The 21651-nt window shown below is 46.3% G+C and overlaps 1 protein-coding gene across 2 annotated transcripts in view; it reads left to right on the forward strand.

Annotated features, from left to right (window-relative positions):
* Positions 1-341: 341 nt before the first annotated feature.
* The window catches only part of PACC1 (proton activated chloride channel 1), a gene marked incomplete at both ends in the record, with an annotated part of 31839 nt that continues 10529 nt past the window's right edge, over positions 342-21651 (forward strand). The window contains 4 exons of one of the 2 annotated variants that reach the window (XM_079698063.1): positions 342-377; positions 4463-4559; positions 19604-19813; positions 21231-21382. In XM_079698063.1, the coding sequence (XP_079554189.1) occupies positions 342-377; positions 4463-4559; positions 19604-19813; positions 21231-21382 (495 nt within the window). The remainder of the gene's footprint in view (positions 378-4462; positions 4560-19603; positions 19814-21230; positions 21383-21651) is intronic. The other variant, XM_079698064.1, reaches the window with a different exon arrangement.

The raw sequence follows: 21651 nt of genomic DNA on the forward strand, positions 1-21651 counted from the left end.
CCCCTCCAATAAAGAGAGGAAGTACGAGAAGAGGAAAGCACGTGCGTCTAACGTGCGGGTTAAGCCTGGCTCTCAGTAACTCAAAGGCTTCGCTACCCCGGGAATGCGGAGTGGGGCCCTCACGCCCAGAACTACATTTCCCAGCAACCCATTCGCGGCCCCAGCGGCGGCGGGGGCGAGGCGCATGCGCCGAGTGCGCCCCGCCTTGTCTCGAAGCCGCTCCTGCGAACCGGTTTCGCCTCGGAGAGCCGGCAGATCTCGGCGCTGCAGCCGCGGTGCTCGCCTAGCTGCTTCCCGGGGATCGCAGCGGGCTCAGGTTTGCCTTAGGTCCGGTCAGTGCCATGATCCGCCAGGAGCTCTCCACATCCTACCAAGAGGTACAAGGCAGGGGCGGGGGCGAAAGCAAATTTTCCTGTGAGGCAGAGCGGGTCCCGGGGGTCCGGGCGGCTGGGCTGTGGGGGGCGTCCGGGCGGGCAGAGCCCGCCTCCAAGTAGCGGTGAGTGCTTCGGAGGAGGGGTCCCCGCGTGCTGAGCTGCGGCGGAGCAGGAAGGAAGCGGGACGCCTAGCCTCCTCCGGATGCTGCCTTCGCTTGGCAGAAGGATGGAGCTGGGGCCCCGGAGTCTCGACCCTTAACCATCAGGTGAATGATTAAAGCCTCGTCCGACCCAGGCAGCAGCGCGGTCCGCCGGGCGGACTCCCCCCCACCCCGCCGCCCTCCACGCCGAGGTTCTTTGCAACAAGTGGAAGCACCCGCGCCTTCCTCCCAGCTGGGCAGAGGCGCGGTGGGCATCAGCCCCCTCCACGCCCAAGGCCTCGTGGCCCCTGCAGCTGCTAACGATAGCGATCATTACAGCTCGTTTTGATGGCCAACCAACTTTGAAAATGTGCTTTCACCGACAGAGCTGCTTCTCGCCCCGTTCCGTTTCTCTCTCCACTTTCACCTCCTCCCACGACTGTAACTCTTACTTTCCAGTTCTTTGTCTCATTCTTGTCTGTCCTGCGCTGCAGGGTGCCGTTCCAGCTCTTCCCTCAGACCAGCTCCTCCTGCTGACTTACTGACACTGGTGAACTTCTCTCCTTCTCCTCCTCTAAGGTCCCAAACCTTGGTCATTTCTAGTTCTCTTCCCTCCCTTGTGTCCCTCACCGTTCTCCCCTCCCTTGGCAAGTTCAGGCAGTTCCATATCCTCAATCCTCAGGTTTGTGTCCCCAAGTCTGCTCTAACCAACTCTCCCTTTGGTGTCTCCCATGCTGGGCAGATTCTTTCGGGGGCCCTGCCTTGATCCACGAGCATTCCTTTTTACATATACCTGATGCTGCCGTTGGTCTACCCAGAACAGTCCAAACTTCTTACAAGCTTTCACAGCCCTGCAGCCGTATCTTCTGTTAACCTTCGTCATCTCCTCACCCACCTAGGTTCTGGCCACACTGGAAATTCACCGATTAAAAACGTGCTCCTGCTATGCCTATGCTCACACCATTTCTTCTTCTTTAACCCCTTCTCAAACTCGCTTTGGTTAAAATTCCCCCCATTGTGCAAGAGGGATCTCAAATCTCACATGCTCCGTAGGGGTCTCACTTCCCAGATGAGTCTATCATTCTGCCAGTCCTTCTCATGTGAACTGCTGCTGTCTTGATCAATACTGATCAATATTGATGTACATTTCTCCCTTTGTAAATGATACTGTGTGGAGTATATAAAGCAGATGCCTTAGCCCCGTAGTAGAAGGGGAAGCCAAGTTGAAGGCAGATGAGATTTGCCTGAGGCTTGCCATTTTGTAGTGTGGGATCTGGGCTAGAATCTGACTTGGGACAAATTTCTGTATTTCTTCTACCATTTCCTTTGTCCAAAAGGAGCCTGATGGATTTTAACCAGTGCTGTGGATTCTGTGGCCCCTAGATTCTGTACCTGAGGCAGTGGGGGAATCCTGGGAAATGAGTTGTGTCTTTCCTTGACTCTGAAAGTTTTCAGGTTTGTAGGGAATAGAGCATAGTGGGTAGATACTAGGACTTTTAAGTCAAAAAGCCCGCATTCCTATCCTGCCTCGCCTCTTGCCATTTGTGTGACTTTTGTCAAGTTACTTAACTTCTCTGAGCCTCAAGTTTCTTCATCTGCAAAATGAAGGTAATGACAGTCCCTATCTCACAGGGCTCTGAGGATTAGATGAGTTGGTCTGTGAAAGTGCTCAGCTCAGTGCCTGGCAGTCGTGACCCCTCAGTGAATGCTAGTTCTTATTAACAGGGTGTGGGCATCTCCTGCTTCTGGGGAGCTTTGGGGTCCTGGTTTACAGGACCATGTCCCTCACCATTCACACGCAACCTGCATTATCTCCTTACCTAGCAGGGCTCCTAAAATGTTTATTAAAATATAGGCAGTTATCCTGCTTGCAGGGGTAAGGCCAAGGGTGGATTCAGTTTCCGTTGGTGGAAGACACTGGAAGGACCCCTCCCCTTACTTTCTTTAGTGGACCGTTCTGAAGTCCCTGTCTCTCACCTTCTTCAGAAGAAGGAGGCCTCCTGAATCTTTCTTGTATGGGTCATTCTGAGAGTGGACCTAGCTCCGAGTTAGGTTTCTTTGCTGGGGGGAGATTTTGGTTTTGCAGGATGGGGCATTTGAGAATTTGGCCAGGGTCAGGCAAGGAGGTGGGTTTATTATGGCTGGAGGTAGTCAGCAGGGGAACTGGGTTAGGAGTGTGTTAGGGTTAGGCTGAACCTGTGCGAGGCTTGGATCAGAGAACGCTGTGCCTTCCCAGGACGAACATCCTCCTTGCTCTTTGGCCAGCAAAAGGGAAAGAGCCCTGGGGACCTCTTGATCTGTGTTCCTTCCCACTGTGGGCCTGTGTTTCATGGTGTCATCTTTCACGTGTTGGTTTTCTTTTCTTTTGGGCTTCAGGGCTTTAAACTAGAGACTTTACCTGATTCTAAAGGGGAGGAGCAATAAAGACACAGACGTAGAGAATGGATTTGAGGACACGGGGAGGGGGAAGGGTAAATTGGGGTGAAGTGAGAGAGTGGCATGGACTTACACACTACCAAATGTAAAATAGATAGCTAGTGGGAAGCAGCTGCATAGCACAGGGAGATCATCTCGGTGCTTTGTGACCACCTAGAGGGGTGGGATAGGGAGGGTGGGAGGGAGACGCAAGAGGGAGGGGATATGGGGGTATATGTATATGTATAGATGATTCACTTTGTTATAAAGCAGAAACTAACACAACAATGTAAAGCAATTATACGCCAATAAAGATGTTAAAAATAAATAAATAAAGGGCAGGAGCAGAGGCATGGAGAAGGAGATGGAAGAATATTAGATATGTAAGAGCTTTGTTTTAACTCAAGTTTCTTAGAGATGAATTTTTAATGATGTCCTGCGACCTTAAGTGTTGACCCTGTGAGCCTAAGAAAATACTTGAGAAGTCTATCCCCTCCCTCACCTCCCAATCCAGTGACAGGTCCTCCTCTAAACTCTGGTCTTGGTGCTTCTTGCTTTTCTCCTTAATGCTGTGGAACCTTGTTGGTTATCATTGTATCGTTGTCCCCATTTGACAGGTGAGAACTCTGATGAAGTGAGGTGGAGGTTGCCTGCTATTAGGCTGCTAATTAGCACCTGTCTCTGGCTGGTCTGCCCTCCCCACTTTGTTCTGCCATTTGCAGCCTGAGTTGGTGGACTTTAGCTCTGACATCAACTTCTGTTCCCTCTGCTCCCTCAGCAGATCTGAGCTTGCATTTCCTCCTTCTTTGGGAAGTGATTAAGACCATGGGTTTTGGAACTAGACTAACTTGGATTTTGCTCTTCACTCTGTGGCCATGGAGAGTATTGTGGGTTGAATTGTCTTCCCCAAAAAGGTATGTTAAAGTCCTAACCCCCAGCACCTCAGAAAGTGACCTTATTTGGAAATAGGGTCATTGCAGATGTATTTAGTTAAGACGCAGTCATGCTGAAGTAGAATGGGCCCTAACCCAGTATGAATGATGTCCTTATAAGAAGATTGACCATGTGGAGACACAGAGACTCCGTGTGAAGATGGAGGCAGAGATCGGAGATGGGATGCATCTACAAGCAAGGAACACCCAGGGTTGCTGGCCATTATCTGGAACTGGAAGAGAGGCATGGAAAACGTTCTCCCTCACAGCCCTTGGAAGGAACCAACCTTGCCATCACCTTGATTTCAGTTTTCTAGTCTCCCTAACTGTGAGGGAATAAATTCCTGTTATTTTAAGCCACCCAGTTTGTGGTGCTTTGTTACCGCAGCCTGGGAAACTAACACATAGAAGTTATTTGAATTTTCTGAGCTTCAGTGTGCTAATCTGTAGAATTGGTATAACATACCCTATATCATGTGATTTCTTTTTTTTTTTTTTTTGATGACAGTTAAGTGAGAAACACCTTCTGCTTTCTTATTCTACTCCAGAAAAGCAAAGCTGATGTAGCTGACTTCCTTGCCCTCTTTGTTTCTCCCTTTAGCTGAGTGAGGAGTTGGATCAGGTGGTTGAGAACTCAGAGCAGGCGGACGAGCGGGAAAAGGAGGCGGTCAAAGTCCAGGGTCCAGGGATCTTACCAGGTAAGTGGTTTCAGCGCTGGGGGTGGAAGTGCCGGCAAACGGTGCTGAGCCACTGCTGCAGCTGGAGGCCCTAGTCCAGGCTCCTCGCCAGCTGGGGACCTGTGTCGGAGGCGCAGCCCCTGCCTGGTGTCGGATCTCAAGTATTGCCCTTGTTTTAGAGCTATACATATTTAACCAGCCTTGGGACAGAGGATGTGTCCAAGCCGGCATCTGCTCTTTTCTGTCCTCTAGTTTGAGCCAGATCCTGAGGCCAGGCCATTGGACACAATGACAAGAACTTTGGGTCTCTGTTTTTGTGTTCCTTTTTCCCAGGGACGCTGTCAGCAGTTGAGCCTCTAATACCTGGGTTGCTTCCCAGGGCACTCTGGGCAATTATCCGGTAGGGCTCATCCCCGGATATCAGGCCTCTCCAGTTTTGTCGCCCAACTGGGTGGTCCCATCAGTAAGGTGGCATCTTGTAGAGCCTTGCAGGAATGTTTGATACCGTCAACCACTTCTTCATCCCGGATACGCTCTGCTCCCTTAGCTTCCATGATGTGACACTTTACTTCTCAGGTCACTCCTTCCAGCCTCCTTTGCAGTCCCCCTCCAGCTCTTGGGTGTTAAATGTTTCTCAGAGGCCCCCTTCTCTCAGTCTCTGGCAGGTGACCTCACTCAGGCCCCCTCCCCTGCTTTAGTCACTGTTTGCTCACACGTGACTGCCGTGGTTATATCTCTGGCCCAGAGGTTACCTGTTCGCATATCCTGTGTATCCAGATTCCCAGATGGTGGCTCTGCCAGGATGTCCCAAAGGTCCCCTGAACTCCACATGTCCAGAATTGACCTCATGGTCTCCCCACTGCCAGCTTCGCCCTCTACCAGTGTCTCCTGTTTCCAGGAATGGTACCATCACCACCCAGTTGAACCCGAAAGTCATTTGTTTTTCCTTCCTTCCCTACTTCCCCTTTTTCACTGCCCCTCAGCCATACTGGCCTTCTTTTACTTTGGGCCTCCCTCCCACCACTGGGCCTTTTGGCGGTTTTATTCCTCTGCCTGGAATTCTCTTCCGTCTGTCACCTTGTTAATGCGTAATCATCCTTCAGCTCTCAGCTCGCTCAGTTTTTCCCTGCGAAGCCTTCTCTGACCTCCTGGCTAGATCACCTCCCCCGTCACTCGTAGCCTACACATCTCTCCCTTGCAGCTGTCGCTGATGGGATGGTATATGTGTTTGCCTGACTATTTGATTAATGTCTGTCTGTTCTACTAGACCGTAAACTCCACCAGGGTGGAGACAGTCCCTTTTGCTCCCCATTCAGCCCTGGCCATGCAATAAGGATTCATTGAGTGAATGAATGAGTGAATGAATGGAGTCCCAACCTGACTCCAGCTTCTTGGGTGGATTGAGGGAGGTGGGCTTCTGCTCCTCTGGATTCCCATATTTGTAGGGGAGGGGAATGGGATAGGAAATTCTGTGATTGTGCCTAAACCTTAGAGAGGACTTTGTAGAAGGAAGGAGGCAGGAAGGGCGGCTAATGTTTACTGACTGCCAGGCTCTGTCATCCCCATTGGCCATTTAATTCTCATAAGAACCCTGGGAGGTGATCATCCTCATGATTCCAGATGAGGCCCCGAGGCTCAGAGAGGCTAAGTGAAGTGTGGGAAGATCACGTAGCTGGTCAGCAGACAGACTGGATCAAGCTCTGTCTGACCCCAGACTCTTTCTACTGCACCCGTGATTTTTAAAAAATATCTTAAGCATCCTTCTATTAAAGCCCAATGTGTAAAAGGTTGTAGCCTGACTACCCTCACTCTGACTCTAGGCATTGCCTCTGAAGCCCTAAGGTCCCAGGGAGAACTGTTCGAAAGCCCTGTATGTTAGTTTCTATTGGGTGTGTAACAAGTTACCACAAACCTAGTGACTTAAACAGCTCAGATTTATTATCTGAGAGTCCTGGAGATCAGAAGTCCAAAATGGGTCTCACTGGGCTAAAATGAAGGTGTCGGCAGGCGAATTCCTATCTGGAGTCTCCATGAAAAAATCCATTTTAGTGCCTTTTCCAGCTTCTCGAGGCTGCCTGCCTTCCTTGGCTCATGTCTCTTCTTCTATCTTCAGGTCTTTCTCACATCTCCTCATTCTGCCTCCCTCTTCCATGTTTAAAGAGCTCTTGTGATTACATTGGACCCATCCAGATAATCCAGAATAATTTCCCTGTTTTAAGGTCAGATGATTAGCAACTTTGATCCCATCTTTGCCGTGTAACTTGACATATTTATAGGCTCCAAGATGTAGGACGTGGACATCTCTTGTGGACCATTATTCTGCCTACTGCACCCTGCACCGCCCTCTTACCCCCAGTCAGAAGAGAATAGATGGTGACAGCAGGAAGAGGAGGGAGGCCAGACTTGGAAAGATGAAGTTTCCTGTTGTGTTTCCTTTTATAGATAAATGCCAGGCAAATTAGGAAGTGGCCATGATGACCTTCGACCTTGGCAGCCTCTCTTTTGCCTCAGATTCCTGGGGCCTCAAAGCCTGAAATCAGTCAGAGCAGGCAGCCAGACCTCAGGCAGAGCAAATTTTGGGTAGTTCCTTTGGCTGGCAAAGAGCCTTCCCTGCTTTTGGGGAAACTCTCCTGGGCGCATCTCCTGTTTAGACCGTAGACAATCCAGTGCTCAGAAGCCCATTTGGCTGGTCTCAGTAGTGACTTGGCCCGAATTTGATGACCTGGTATACAACTTTCAGAGCTCATTTCCTGCCTCTGAGTCCCCTAAGAATAATACAAATAATGGTAATGACAGCAGCCACCAATGATTAGGTGCTTTCCTCTACTAGGCCTGGGTAGGGCTTTTTCTATATACTTTATCCCGTAATCTTCCCAGCCACCCTCTTGAGGGAGGCGGTTAGTCCTAGTTTATAGACAGAAACCGGGGGCACAGAGAGGTTAAGTACTGTGCTCAGAGTTAAAGAGTAGCAGGGCTCAAATTGAACCCAGGGCTGTCTCTGAACGTATTCTGACTCTGGCTCAGTTGTTCCTGGATGAGATGCTTTCTTGTTCTAAAATCCTCCCCTTCCTCCACCAGAGTCACTCATGGATTCCTTCACCTTTATGCCCAATGCTAAAACCACGAAGAAGGTGAGTGAGGCATGGCCTACTTCTGGGAACTCAGGCCATGTGGAGAGAGAAGGCAGGTTACCCAAAGAAGAACTTGCCCTCCTTCTACACAGCCTGCCCTGAGCTACCTAATGGGGTCTTTTTCTCCCTGTTACCTGCTTTCTAGTATTCAGTACTTTTCCTTTGTAGCATTTAGCACAGCTGAGAGTGTCCATTTATTGACTATAATTCTTTTTTTTTTTTTTTTTTTTTTGTGGTACGCGGGCCTCTCACTGTTGTGGCCTCTCCCGTTGCGGAGCACAGGCTCCGGACGCGCAGGCTCAGCGGCCATGGCTCACGGGCCCAGCCGCTCCGCGGCATGTGGGATCTTCCCGGACCGGGGCAAGAACCCGTGTCCCCTGCATCGGCAGGCAGACTCGCAACCACTGCGCCACCAGGGAAGCCCTATTGACTATAATTCTTTCGTTAATTGTGTCAGCCCCTAGGCCCTGACCCTGAGTTTTGTGAGGCACAAAGGTTTGTCCCCTCCCTACCCCCGTTGTGACTCCAGTGCCTGGTAGAGTGCCTGGCCCTCTGTAGGTGCTCAGTGTGTATTGGTACCCTGGGAGAGGGAGGTGGGGATTTGGAGCAGGAAGGCATCTCATGTAAGCCAACTTGAATGAATGAATGAGGGCCAAAGAAATGCTAGAGACAGGTGCCTCAGGAGTGAATGAAGGAGGGCTGGTTGGTGAAGGAAGTGGGATTAATCTGAAGGAGGGTGATACATGGGTGAAAAAGAAGGGCTGGCCGGGGGGGAGGGGTGTGTGTGCAAACACATAGAGATGGGAATGACAATAGGGTGTTTCAGAATCGGTGGGTGGTACAGTGGTTGGAGCAGAGGGTTGGTGGGAGTAGCAGAGGGAGGTGAGGTAGGAAAGCTCAGCTGGGTCGGCCTGGGGGTGGCTTTGAGTGTTGGGGTTTGGACTTTCTCTAGGGGGCAGGCAGTATTTAAAGGGATTGGAGCAGAGCAGTAAGAGGAGTGAAGTGGGCATGTTAGGAAGATCAGTGTGGCAGGTTGTGGGCCTGGATTAAGGTGAAGCGAGACAACTGTGCCATGTCAAAGGCTGAAGGCTGATGTGATAGGCTGCTTTGATGTAGGGGAGGGGGAGAAGAAAGAACCAAAGAAGACTCTGAGGTTTGAAGCCAGGTGAGTGGGAGAATAATACCATACAGAGACAGAGTCCAGAGGGGCAGGTGGCTGGAAGAGAAGATGCTCGTCTGCGGTGCACACACCACGCTTCAGTTGATGTGGTGGGTCTGGTTAGAGATGACCTAGAGGCAGTGAGAGGTATAGGATTGACTGGAGAGAGGACCCGTAGTGGGTGGTTTAGGGGCCTGGAAGAAAGCCAGAGACACAGAATGTGGAATGAGCAGGAGAGGGCCATGGAGACTGAGCCTCGGAGGATGTCCACACTTGGAGGCCAGAAGAGGAGGTGGAGCTGGAGTTGAATGCAGGGCCTGGAACTAAGAGTAGCAGGACAGGAAGACAGTATGAGGCTGCTGAGCATTTAGCAGCTGAGGTTCGAGTTAAGCACCTAGCGCCCAGGATTATGTTCCCAATGTTACTCTCTGAGATAAAGAATTCCATACCATAATGTGGTAAAAGCCTCAGTCTGTTCGTTGCCTCTCTATCAGGGGAAGCACAACCACTTATTATTCTTTTCGAAGGGAGAGATGAGACCAGACATGCTAATTGAATAAGCAGTTTATTACATCAGAGATGTAATCACATTGAGGAAAACAGTTAATTAGTCATTACAATCAGTTCTCCATGGAAACAGTTGTATATTGATAGAATAGACAAAGATAAGCAACCAAAGGAAAAATAGGTAAATTGGACCTCATCGAAATGAAAAACTTTTATGCATCAAAGGGTACTATCAAAGTGAAAAGATAGCCCGCAGGATGGGAGAAATTTTCAAAATATATATATGATAAGGGACTTGTATTTTGAATATATAAAGAACTCTTACACTCAATAATAAAAAGACAACCCAGTTAAAAAATGGGCAAAGAATCTGAGTAATGTTTCTTCAAAGAAGATATCCAAATGACCGATAAACACATGAAGAGATGCTCAACATCATTAGTCATCAGGGAAAGGCAAATCTAAACCACAGTGAGATACCACTTCATACCTACAAGGATGGCTACAATCAATAAGAAGATGATTAACAAGTTTTGGTGAGGATATAGAGAAATTAGAACCCCCATATGTTGCTTGTGGGAATGTAAAATGGTACAGCTACTGTGAAAAATAGTCTGGCAGTTCCTCAAAAGGAGTTACCATATGACCCAGCAGTTCTACTCCTAGGTATATACACAAGAGAAATGAAAACTTATGTCCACACAAAAACTTGTAATGAAAGTTCATAGCAGCATTACTCATAATAGACAAAACGTAGAAACAACACAAATGTCCATCAACTGATGAATGGATAAATAAAATAGTATGTTCACAGAATGGAATATTATTGTGCAATAAAAAGGAATGAAGAGCTGATACATGCTTCAACATGGACGAATCTTGAAAACAAGTAAAGTGAAAGAAGTCAGACACAAAAGGTCACATATTATATGATTCCATTTATGTGACTTGCCTAGAATAGGTAAATCTATAGACAGAGAAAGTATTGGGTTGGCCAGAAAATGCCTTCAGTTTTTAAGTAAAAATAAAAGACACATTTTTCATTTTCACCAAGAACTTTATTGAACAACGTATTCACCCTTTTGTGCCACTACCTTCTGCCATTTTTCAGGCAACTTCATAATTCCACATTCCCAAAACTTTTTATCTTTTTGAGCAAGGAACTGTTCTAGGTGCCTTTTACAGTCTTCCAGGGAATTGAAAATTTTTCCATTAAGAGAATTTTGTAAAGACCGAAATAAATGGAAATTCGAAGATGCAATGTCTGGTGAATACGGCACATGAATCAGAACTTCCCAGCCAAACTGTAACAATTTTTCCTTGGTCATCAAAGAAACATGCCATCTTGCGTTATCCTGTTGGAAGATTATGTGTTTTCTGTTGACTAATTCCAGATGCTTTTCCACGAGCTCTGCTTTCAGTTGGTCTAATTGGGAGCAGTAGTTTTTGGAATTAATCGTTTGGTTTTCCAGAAGAAGCTCATAGTAGAGGACTCCCTTCCAATTGCACTGTATACACAACATCACCTTATTTGGATGAAGACCGGCCTTTGGTATGGTTGGTGGTGGTTCATTTCGCTTGCCCCATGATCTCTTCCATTCCACATTATTGTACAGTATCCACTTTTCATCGCCCATCACAGTTTGTTTTAAAAACGGAACATTTGGGACTTCCCTCATGGTCCAGTGGCAAAGAATCCACCTTACAATGCAGGGGACGCAGTTTCGATCCCTGGTCAGGGAACTAAGATCCCACATGCTGCGGGGCAACTACACCCGTGTGCCGCAACTACTGAGCTGGTGTGCCTCAACTAGAGCCTGCGTGCTGCAAACTACAGAGCCCGTGCACTCTGGAACCCGTGCGCCACAACTACAGAGGCCTTGTGCCCTGGAGCTTATATGCTACAACTAGAGAAGAGAAAACCCGCACGCCACAACTAGAGAGAAGCCCGTGCACTGCAACGAAGAGCCCGCATGCTGCAACTAAGACCTGATGCAGCCAAAAATAAATAAGTAATAAATCTTAAAAAAAAAAAGCAGAACATTTTCATTATGTTAGAGAATTGCGTGTGGAAATATGGTCAAGAAGGTTTTTTTGGCTCAACTTATGTGGAACCCAAACATCAAAGCGATTAACATAACCAAGCTGGTGTAAATGATTTTCAACACTTGATTTGGATGTTTTGAGTGTGTCAGCAGCTATCTTCAGCATGGTATAACATTGATTGTTCTCAACTAATGCCTCAATTTGATTGCTATCAACTTCAACTGGTCTACCCAACTGTGGAGCATCCTCCAGCAAGAAATCTCCAACACAAAACTTTGCAAAGCACTTTTGACATGTTCAATCAGTCACAGCACCTTCTCCATACACTGCACAAATCATTTTTTGCATTTCAGTTGTGTTTTTACCTTTCTTGAAATAATAAAGCATAATATGCTGAAAATGTTGCTCTTTTTCTTCTATCTTCAATATTAAAATGGCTACACAGAAATTTACAAATTTTGATAAATCTTTTTTTAAATGCACGCTGTTATGACAGCTCTCACATACAATCTAACAGAATTGTTTTGAACGAAGTTAAGGACAGCTAAGTGCTACCAGAGCCATCTTATGGAAAAAACGGAATGAAACTTTTGGCCAACCCAATAGATGATTGGTTACCAGGGACTAGGAGGAAGGTGGAGTGACTGCTAATGGGTGTGGAGTTTCTTTTTGGGTAATGACAACGTTCTGTAATTAGATAGTGGTTATGGTTATACACCTTGTGAATATTTTAAAAACTACAAAATATATTCACTTTAAAAAGGTAAATTTTATGGTATGTAAATTATATCTCACAGGAAAACCAAAACAAAATTAAACCCACCACATCACTAAAAAGAAAAAAAGATAAAGAAGTCGTTTCTTTTTCACAATCTGAATGCATCTTAGCCCAGTGCTCTCTGCAAGGTAGAGTTTTTCACAGTTGCGGTAGTCAGCCAGTTTCCTTCCCTGTAAATAAAGGTCCCACAATGTTTTACATATCCTCTTAATGGCCTGACTTACATCCTGGGGCAAGTTTGGGTTTTTGAAGCAATTCTGTCATGGGTTTTACAAAACTCATAAATTACCTTTCCCAAGAAAATCTTGTGCATTATTTTTCTCTTCTACTACTGTGACTTTGCATGTATATAAAGGATGTATACTTTTAAATTTTAATTAATCCTGCTTGCCACAAACTTTAAATATATATAAAGGATGTATACTTTAAAATTTTAATTAATCCTGCTTGCCACAAAAAAAGCCAGAGTTTGGTTTTTCTGACTGCAGAGTGCGTGGGACATTTTCTCAAATATCCAGCACCTTTCTAAAAGAATGGTAAAATGAAACGGTGTCTACTTTTAGAATTGGAGTGTCACGTATAGCACATGTGGATGATAAACAATTCTACAGTGTTTTATTTACGTTACATGCCAATTTGTGGATCAGTGAAGGGCCTGTGAAGAGGCTAAACCTGGCTTCTGTGAATGAAACAGAAGAGACTCTGGGCCCGTGTTCCCACGAGAGTAATTTGTCCAGGTACCCCTGCCAAACAAATGCAGGTTGTGCAGTTGTCATGTGACCTTTTTGTTAAATTAGTTTTTTGCCTTAAAGTTTTTGCCTTTTTGCCTTAAATTAGTTTTTTTTTTTTGAAGTTTCGAGAATAAGTAGGGAGAAAGTCACCTCTTTCCCTAACCAAAGGCATCATGAAGGCAGAACATTTCAAATCATGTTGTTCTGGCTGTGATAGAGGAGACACCTGCCCACAGATGCCTGTCATTGTTCATCTTCATCATGTTGTACAGCCTAGACGTAATATGCAGTTTACCTTAAAAATGTTCTGCTTGTTTTGAAGTTATGTTTTTTCAATCAGATCTTCTTTTATCATCAGTAGTAACTGAATCTTAAGGACTGATGTTTACTGTCATGTGGCAGAAGAGCATGCGCTAGGAGTCAGGACTCTAGGACCCTCATTCTGTGCCAGTTGTTGACTGTGAGACCAGGATCACTGCACAAGGAATGGGGTTGGACCAGATAGCCTTTCAGGTCCCTACCAACTCTTAAAAATTCTATTCAGATGTTACACAGCAATTCAGTCATTTGAAGTTCCTTCACTTTTATCTTGTGATCTTTTCAAGCCCCCTTAGAATGTAGCAACCTGAAACCCGTTGCCACTGCAGTTATGAGCAGCTCATGACAGTGAATATGCTTTTACCTGCCATGTTTTGAAGTGAACCTGTGGTCTCACATGGACCATGGGGGCTGGGAGTGCCTTCCAAGCAAAACAGCTATGGGTAGGTCCCTGTGCACAAACCACCGTACTTTGGGTCCTGTGGCCCTGTAGCCAAGCTACATGTGACTGATCAGGAATCAGCACCAGAGCTAAGGGAAGCCATCTACAGGCTGGGTGTGGAGAAGGGCAGTGTCTTGTGATGTGCCTAATGGGGTACCCTATACAGGATACTCTCCAGGAGGGGCTCTGCATGCAAAACTCAGAGAGAGGGACCTGAAGAGAAAAGTGGAGCAGGGTCATGAGAGGAACACAGCGGGAAGGCAGGTGGCAGAGCTGTGAGGGTGCAGAAATTGACACAGTCCCACTAGGGACCTACTAAACAATAAGCAGCCAAAGTAGAATCAGAGACAAAGGAAGTTGAAAAAGTGAATTGCTTTAATTCCTTTTGGAGAACTAGAGCTGCTTTGTACCTTGGCTTCACTCTCAGCTACCCAAGGGATTTCCTTGGGGCTTCCTGGTTCCTCTTAGAGTAAACAGCCATCGTCAGCATTAACCTGTTCTTCACAGCCTGAAGGAACCACACAGACATTTCTGGGAATTGGCATTCCTGTAAAGTAAGAATTTTCTAAACTATTTTACCAGAAATAATAAGGCACACCAGTTGGTTTATAGTTTTATGTACCTGAAATACACTGGTATTCTCTGACCAATTAGGGTAGCTAGTAAGCATTGTAAGACTTAGTTCATCTGTTATTTGGGTTATTCATTCATTTAACAGACATGGAAACATTACATGACTACTATATGAAAGACACTGTATTCTGCCCCACCTCCATTTTATCTTCAGCATATATTTTTTCTAGTTAATTATTATGAGGTTGTCATTCTATGCTCTTCATCTTTGTTATCTTCATCATTGAGGGCTTCATTTTTTGAGGGGTAGTGGGTACGTTCTGTCTCCAATAACAGTAATTCATTGAGCAGGCACTCTATAGTGCATTTTACAACAATCTCTCATTTGAAATGATTATTTCCTTTTCACATGAAGAAAGTTAGCCTTAGGAGCATTAAGTAACTGTCCTGGGTCACAGAGTAGTTATATTTAGTAGCAGAGCTGGGGCTGGAGACCAAGCTCTTACTCTACCACTGGCCTAGATATCTGGTCTTTCAGTTCACAAAACAAATGAATAATGAACACCAAATTATTTCTTCCTCAAAATCCTCCTGGTGCTTTAGGGACAGGGCTAATGCAACCTCCTCCACAAAGCCTTTGCTGATCTCTGCCCTTAGCCCTGCACTCCCCATTCATCCCTCCAAGAAAAGGAAATCTCACATTTTACATCTTCACATCCTTCTGAATCCTGTAGCACTGGTAGCACAAACCATCAATCCTTCTTTCTTGGTATCTCCCTGAAGCACCTAGCACAAAGTGTTGCGTGTAGAGTTGATGCTTGATGTGTGTTTGTAGAAGTAAAGAATGAATGATTTCCTTCTCTCTGTCAACCTAGGACATTTAAAACTTCTGTGCTCCTCTTGCTTTTGTGCTTTTAAATAAAAGAAAATGAAATAATTATGAGCAAATACTCTTGTGTCTTTGTATTTAAAGTCCATCTCTTATAGACATCATTTGGCTGGATCTAGTTTTTAATCCAGGCTGACAGTCTCTGCCTTTTAATTGGAGTGTTTAGTCCATTTACATTTACAGTAATTATTGATATGGTTGCATTTGGTTCTACCATTTTGCTGTTTTCTATTTGTCTTATATGGTGTTTCTCTGTTCCTTCTTTCCCAAAAGTTACAAAACCTTACAATATTGTTGTATAATTTTTGCTTTAGATAGCCTAAAATTTTAAAAATATGTAACAGCTTTTTATATTTACCTACCTATTTAACATTTCCAGGGATCTTTATTCCTTCCTATACATCTGAGTGTTACCATCTAGCGTCATTTCAGAACTTTCTTTAGCGTGCATTGTAGTGCAAGTCTCTTGGTGATGAATTCTCTCAGCTTTTGTGTTTGAAAGTAACCTTATCCCCTTCATTTTTGAAGGTTAGTTTTGCTGGAATTTTAAAATTCTCAGTTGACAGAATTTTTTTCTTTTAGTACTTTAAAGATGTTCCATTGTCTTTTGACCTTCATTATTTCTGATCAAAAGTTAACCTATCATTAGATATAATTTCCTGTATGTAATATACCTTTTTTTTTCCTGGCTGCTTTCAAGATTTTTCTCTTACCTTTGCATTGGCTGTTTGACTATGATTTGCATAGGGTTGTTTTTCTTATTTATCCTGCTTGGCATGTATTGAGCTTCTTGGATCTATAAATTGATGTTTTTTCTCCAGTTTTGGGAAGTTTGGGCCATTATTTTTTCAAATATTTTTTGTGATCCATTTTCTCTCCAGTTACGTGTTGTTAGACTGCTAGATATTGTCCCACAGTTGTCTAGGCTCTGTTAGTTTTTTTCTTCAATCTTTTTTTTTTTTTTTTTAGATTGGATAATTTCTGTTCATTTAACTTCAACTACACTGGCTTTTTTTTCTTGTCATCTTTTGCTGTTAAAGACTATGCTGTGAGTTTTTCATTTTATTTATTTTTCTTTTCAGCTCTAGAATTCCCATTGGTTCTTTTCTACAGTTTCAGATTCTCTATTTCCCCTCTGTTCATTCCTTATCCTTACATTTTCTTTTAAATCCTTAAAGTGCTGTAAAATTCCTGTCTGCTAATTGCAACATTTGGGGTCATCGTGGCATTGGTTTCTACTATACTGCTTTTTTCCTTGAGTATGGGTCACATTTTCTTGTTTCTGTACATGTCTGGTGATTTTTTAATTGAACACTAGACGTTATTAATGACGTGTTATAGAGGTTCTGGATTCTCTTATGATTCTCTGAAGAATTTTTGTCTTAGCAGGTAGCTAAAATGACAAGACTCAAGTTCTAATCTATGTTCCCTGCATTAGCAGCAGCTGAAATCTCCACTCAGATCTTTTGGTTTCCAGCTGCTGCTTTTTTGCTGGCCCTCCTGGTGTCTCCAGTCAAGAAGTTGAGCATATTTCATTTGCAGATTTGGGAGTTGACTACCCTATGTGGCTCCCTCCCTTTCAGGTTTCCCCCTAACTTTCTCTGACTGCTCTGCCAGCCTTGAACTCTGTCCACTGTCACCCCCTCATGTGACTTTTTCTCTGTGTATATGCATTGTTGGTGTCTCTCCCTCTTCTTCTTCTTTTTTTGGGGGGCTGGAACATAGTTAATTGACAATGTTGTGTTAGTTTTGAGTGTACAGCAGAGTGATTCAGTTTTATATATATATGTTTTTTTATTTACTCTTTTTCAGATTCTTTTCCATTATTACAAGATATTGAGTATAGTTCCCTGTGCTACACAGTAGGTCCTTGTTGTTTACCTATTTTATATATAGTAGTGTGTATATGTTAATCACAAAATTCTAGTTGATCTCATCCCACACCCCCTCCAGTATCCCCTTTGGTAACCTAAGTTTGTTTTCTGTGTTTGTGTCTGTATTTCTGTTTTGTAAATAAGTTCATTTGTATCATTTTTTTAGATTCCACATATAAGTGATATCCCATGATATTTGTCTTTCTCTGATTTACTTCATTTAATATGATAAACTCTAGATTCATTCATGTTGCTGCAGATGGCATTATTTCATTCTTCTTTATGGCTGAGTAGTATTCCATTGTATATATATATGTATGTATGTGTGTGTGTGTGTATATATATATATATATATATATATATATATATATATATATATATATATTCCACATCTTCTTTATCCATTCATCTGTTGATTGGACACTTAGGTTACTTCCATGTCTTGGCTATTGTAAATAGTGCTGCTGTGAACATTGGGATGCATATATCTTTTCGAATTAGAGTTTTCTCCAGATATATGCCCAGGAGTGGAATTGCAGGATGATATGGTAATTCTATTTTTAGTTTTTTAAGGAACCTCCATACTGTTCTCCATAGTGGCTGCACCAATTTACCTTCCTACCAATAGTGTAGGAGGGATCCCTTTTCTCTACACCCTCTGCAGCATTTGTTATTTGTAGACTTTTTAATGATGGCCATTCTGACTGGTGTGAAGTGGTAACCTCACTGGAGTTTTGATTTGCATTTCTCTAATAATTAGCGGTATTGAGCATCTTTTCATGTGCCTTTTGGCCATCTGTATGTCTTCTTTGGAGAAATGTCTCTTTAGATCTTCTGCCCATTTTTTATTGGGTTGTTTGTTTTTTGGATATTAAGCTGTATGGGCTGTTTGTATATTTTGGAAATTAATCCCTTGTCAGTCACATAGTTTGCAAATAGTTTCTCCCAGACCATAGGTTGTCTTTTCATTTTGTTTATAGTTTCCTTTGTTGTGCAAAAGCTTTTCAGTTTAATTGGGTCCCCCCCCTTTTTTTTAAAATTTCCATTACTCTAGGAGTTGGATCAGAAAAAATATTGCTGTAATTTATGTCCAGGAGTGTTCTGCCTATGTTTTCCTCTAGGAGTTTTATAGTATCCAGTCTTACATTTGGGTCTTTAATCCATTTTGAGTTTATTTTTGTGTATGGTGTTAGAGAATGTTCTAATTTCATTCTTTTACGTGTAGCTGTCCAGTTTTCACAGCACCACTTATTTTTATTTATTTATTTTTTTGGCGTTACGCGGGCCTCTCACTGTTGTGGCCTCTCCCGTTGCGGAGCACAGGCTCCGGACGCGCAGGCCCAGCGGCCATGGCTCACGGGCCCAGCCGCTCCGCGGCATGTGGGATCTTCCCAGACCGGGGCACGAACCCGTGTTCCCTGCATCGGCAGGCGGACTCTCAACCACTGCGCCACCAGGGAAGCCCCAGCACCACTTATTGAAGAGACTGTCTTTTCTCCATTGTGTATTCTTACCACCTTTGTCATAGATTAGGTGACCATGAGTGTGTGGGTTTATTTCTGAGCTTTCTATCCTGTTCCATTGATCTGTATTTCTGTTTTTGTGCCCCCCCCACCATACTGTTTTGATTACTGTAGCTTTGTAGTATAGTCTGAAGTCAGGGAGCATGATTCCTCCAGCTCCATTCTTCTTTCTTAAGGTTGTTGTGGCTTTCAGGGTGTTTCGTGTTTCTGCACAAATTAAAAAATTTTTTGTTCTAGTTCTGTGAAAAATGCCATTGGGCTCTCCCTCTTCTTATAAGGATACTAGTCCTATTGGATTAGGGCCCATCCTTATGACCTTGTTTAACCCAATTATCTCCTTAACTGCCCTGTCTCCAAATATTGTCACATTGGGGGTTAGAGCTTCAACATAGGACTTTTGGGGAGGGCCTGGCATCGGGACACGTTCAGTCATTTACCATCTAATTGCAGAATGCCTGCTCTATTCCAGGCACAGCGTGAAGGTCTAGGGGTTCAGTATGGACAAGACTGGCCCTGTCTCTGCCCTCATGGAGCTCACAGCCTAGGGGGATAAAAAGACATGTAGACAGTAACATTGCAGAGTGATGACAGTGGACATAGGGTGCCCTGGGAGCACTGAGGAAGGGGTGCCCAAATCAAGTTATGGGGTCAGGGAAGGCTTCCTTGAGGAAATGCCTTTCTAAACTGAACCCTGAAGGATGAGTTAGGAGTCAGCAGTAGCAGTGCCTCAGGCCAGGCTTGGGGTGTGAGGGGCTCCAGGGCTGAGGAAGGCACACTGGGAACAGTTGTTTATTACAGCTGGTCCTGTGGGAGTGGAGTGGTCAGGGGATGGGGCCAGAGAGGTAGGCTGGGGCCGGCTCCCTTGCTGAGTTGTAACTGTCTGTCCCTCTAGAGGGGCACCTCCTTCAGCTCAGGGTCCCCCTCCTGGCAGAGCAGGTGTGTGGTGTCGACAGGGGCCGTGTGTTGTGATTCGGATGTGAGGGCTGAGGTGGGGAGGTTGGATGTGTGGGCGACCTTGCCTCCTTGGTAAAGCAGGTCGTGGGCCTGGAGGTTGCCCACCTCCTCTGGATCACGTGTGTGTCATTGTCCTTCAGCCCTGGACAGCGAGTCCGCCTGCAGCAGCATCCGCTTTAGCAAGGCCTGCCTGAAGAACGTCTTCTCGGTGCTGCTCATCTTCATCTACCTGCTGCTCATGGCCGTGGCCGTCTTCCTGGTCTACCAGACCATCACGGACTTTCGTGAGAAACTCAAGCACCCTGTCATGTCGGTGTCTTACAAGGAGGTGGATCGCTACGACGCCCCAGGTAGAGCCTGCCCCAGGCAGACATCAGGCCCAGGTCTGGGGCATTGACTTGCAAATACTCCCTGAGCTGCCATTGCACTCCTGGCGTCTTGCTGGGCACCACGGGCAGGGCAGAGGAGTCCGAGCACAGTCTAGGTGTGGGTTATGCAGCCCAAGAGCTGCTGTTGGTGCCCAGCAGAGTGTCACATGCCGAGGAGGGAGGTGGACCGAGCCTGGAGTGGTCGCTGCAGGACTGGGGTGGGCAAGGAATGCTTATGCTCAGTGGCAGGATATGAGCTGGGCTTTGGTAAATGGAAGAGAGTTTCTCTGGGAGGGGGGTCCACAGGAGCAAAAGTGAGCATAGGGAGGCAGAGGGCTTCTATGGAGAGGATGAGTCTAGCCTGGCTGGAGCCAGAGGCCAGTGATGCGGAGAAGTGGGAGTTACAGGTGGCAGGGAGGCGAGGCCATCCAGAGGTGGGCGGGGCCCTGCCTGGAGAGGGGCTCCCAGGCCACATCATCCGTACCTCTCCTGTCCCTGCGAGGGGCTGTCTCTGCCGTAGAGCGGGCTGTCTGCTCCGGGGCGGTGGGGCTGGCACTGGGCTCTGGCAGCGTGGAGTGGACCGGGAGGTGTGAGCTCTGTGAGCTCAGGCTCTGTCCCCAGGATGCCCCCGAGCGACCCTCGGATGGTCTGTTCACAGGGCAGAGCCCGAGTCTCAGGTCCCCTCTGCCTGGGGCTTCTTGACAGGTGTGCTGGTCCCAGTGCTCTTGCCTGTCTTTGCCTGTTTTGTGATTGTTCCTCTACTCCGTCTGCTTTTGTCTCTGTATCTGTGGGTTTTACTCTCTCTATCTGGTCTCTTGGTCTGACTCTGCCTATGTCTGGGGCCACATGCTGCTCTCAGTGTTTCTGCCATTGAGGTTAGAACAGCTGCTGTCCTTAGAGCTTTGAACGAGGTGCCTTGGCTGGGGGAGGGGGAGGGGTTTGGGGCTGCGACTTGCACACTTGGAGCTCCCAGTCTGGGCAGGAGATGCGAGACGGAATGAGACCTGGGGAGTCCCGTAGCCGAGGGCTGCCCAGTGAGTCTGCGGGTGGGCGGCGGTGCGGGGGGCCTGGCAGTGCCCGGCTTTGTCTCAGAGGCCTCCTTGGAGGGTGTGGAGGGTTCTGAAGCGGGGCGGGTTTTGGTGCAGGCACTGGGGAGGCTGCATCCCTGGCCGGGAGGGGCTTACTGAGGGGGCAGTTGTCTCCTCCATTAGGGCAGGGCTTTCTGAGGGCAGGGTGTGTAGTTCCCCATCCTCTGTGACACTTTTCTTCTCCCTCATCTGCAGTCACCCAGGGAGTCCTGAACTTAGGTGGTTGGCGGGTGTGAAAAAATATATGTGACATGATTTTAGGGGTGTGGTGAGGGACTGTGACCGTTCAGTTTTCCCTGTTTGTCCCCCAGGCATTGCCCTGTACCCCGGTCAGGCCCAGCTGCTCAGCTGTAAGCACCATTACGAGGTCATTCCACCTCTGAAGAGCCCCGGCCAGCCAGGAGACATGAACTGCACCACCCAGAGGATCAACTACACAGATCCCTTCTCCAATCAGACCCTGGTAACTCTCGTCTCCCCAAGCTGGGTCTGGGCAGCATGCTCCATTGGCCTCACACCCCGAGAACCGTAGTCTTCTTTCTGCCAGGTGGCCTCCCCACTCCCCACCGTGGTGTGGGCCCTCGGCCCCTGGCAAACACTCGTAAGTGGAGTCTGGCCGCGGCTGGCTCACCTGCTTTCAGGGAGGGCAGTGGGGCCTTCGGCCTCCTCTGAGTGACCCTCCGGGATTCCCGACAAAGTGATAAGATCCTGTCCTGGATGGAAAGGTGGCGG

This window comes from Hyperoodon ampullatus (genome assembly GCF_949752795.1).
Source record: "Hyperoodon ampullatus genome assembly, chromosome: 2".
NCBI lineage: Eukaryota > Metazoa > Chordata > Mammalia > Artiodactyla > Ziphiidae > Hyperoodon > Hyperoodon ampullatus.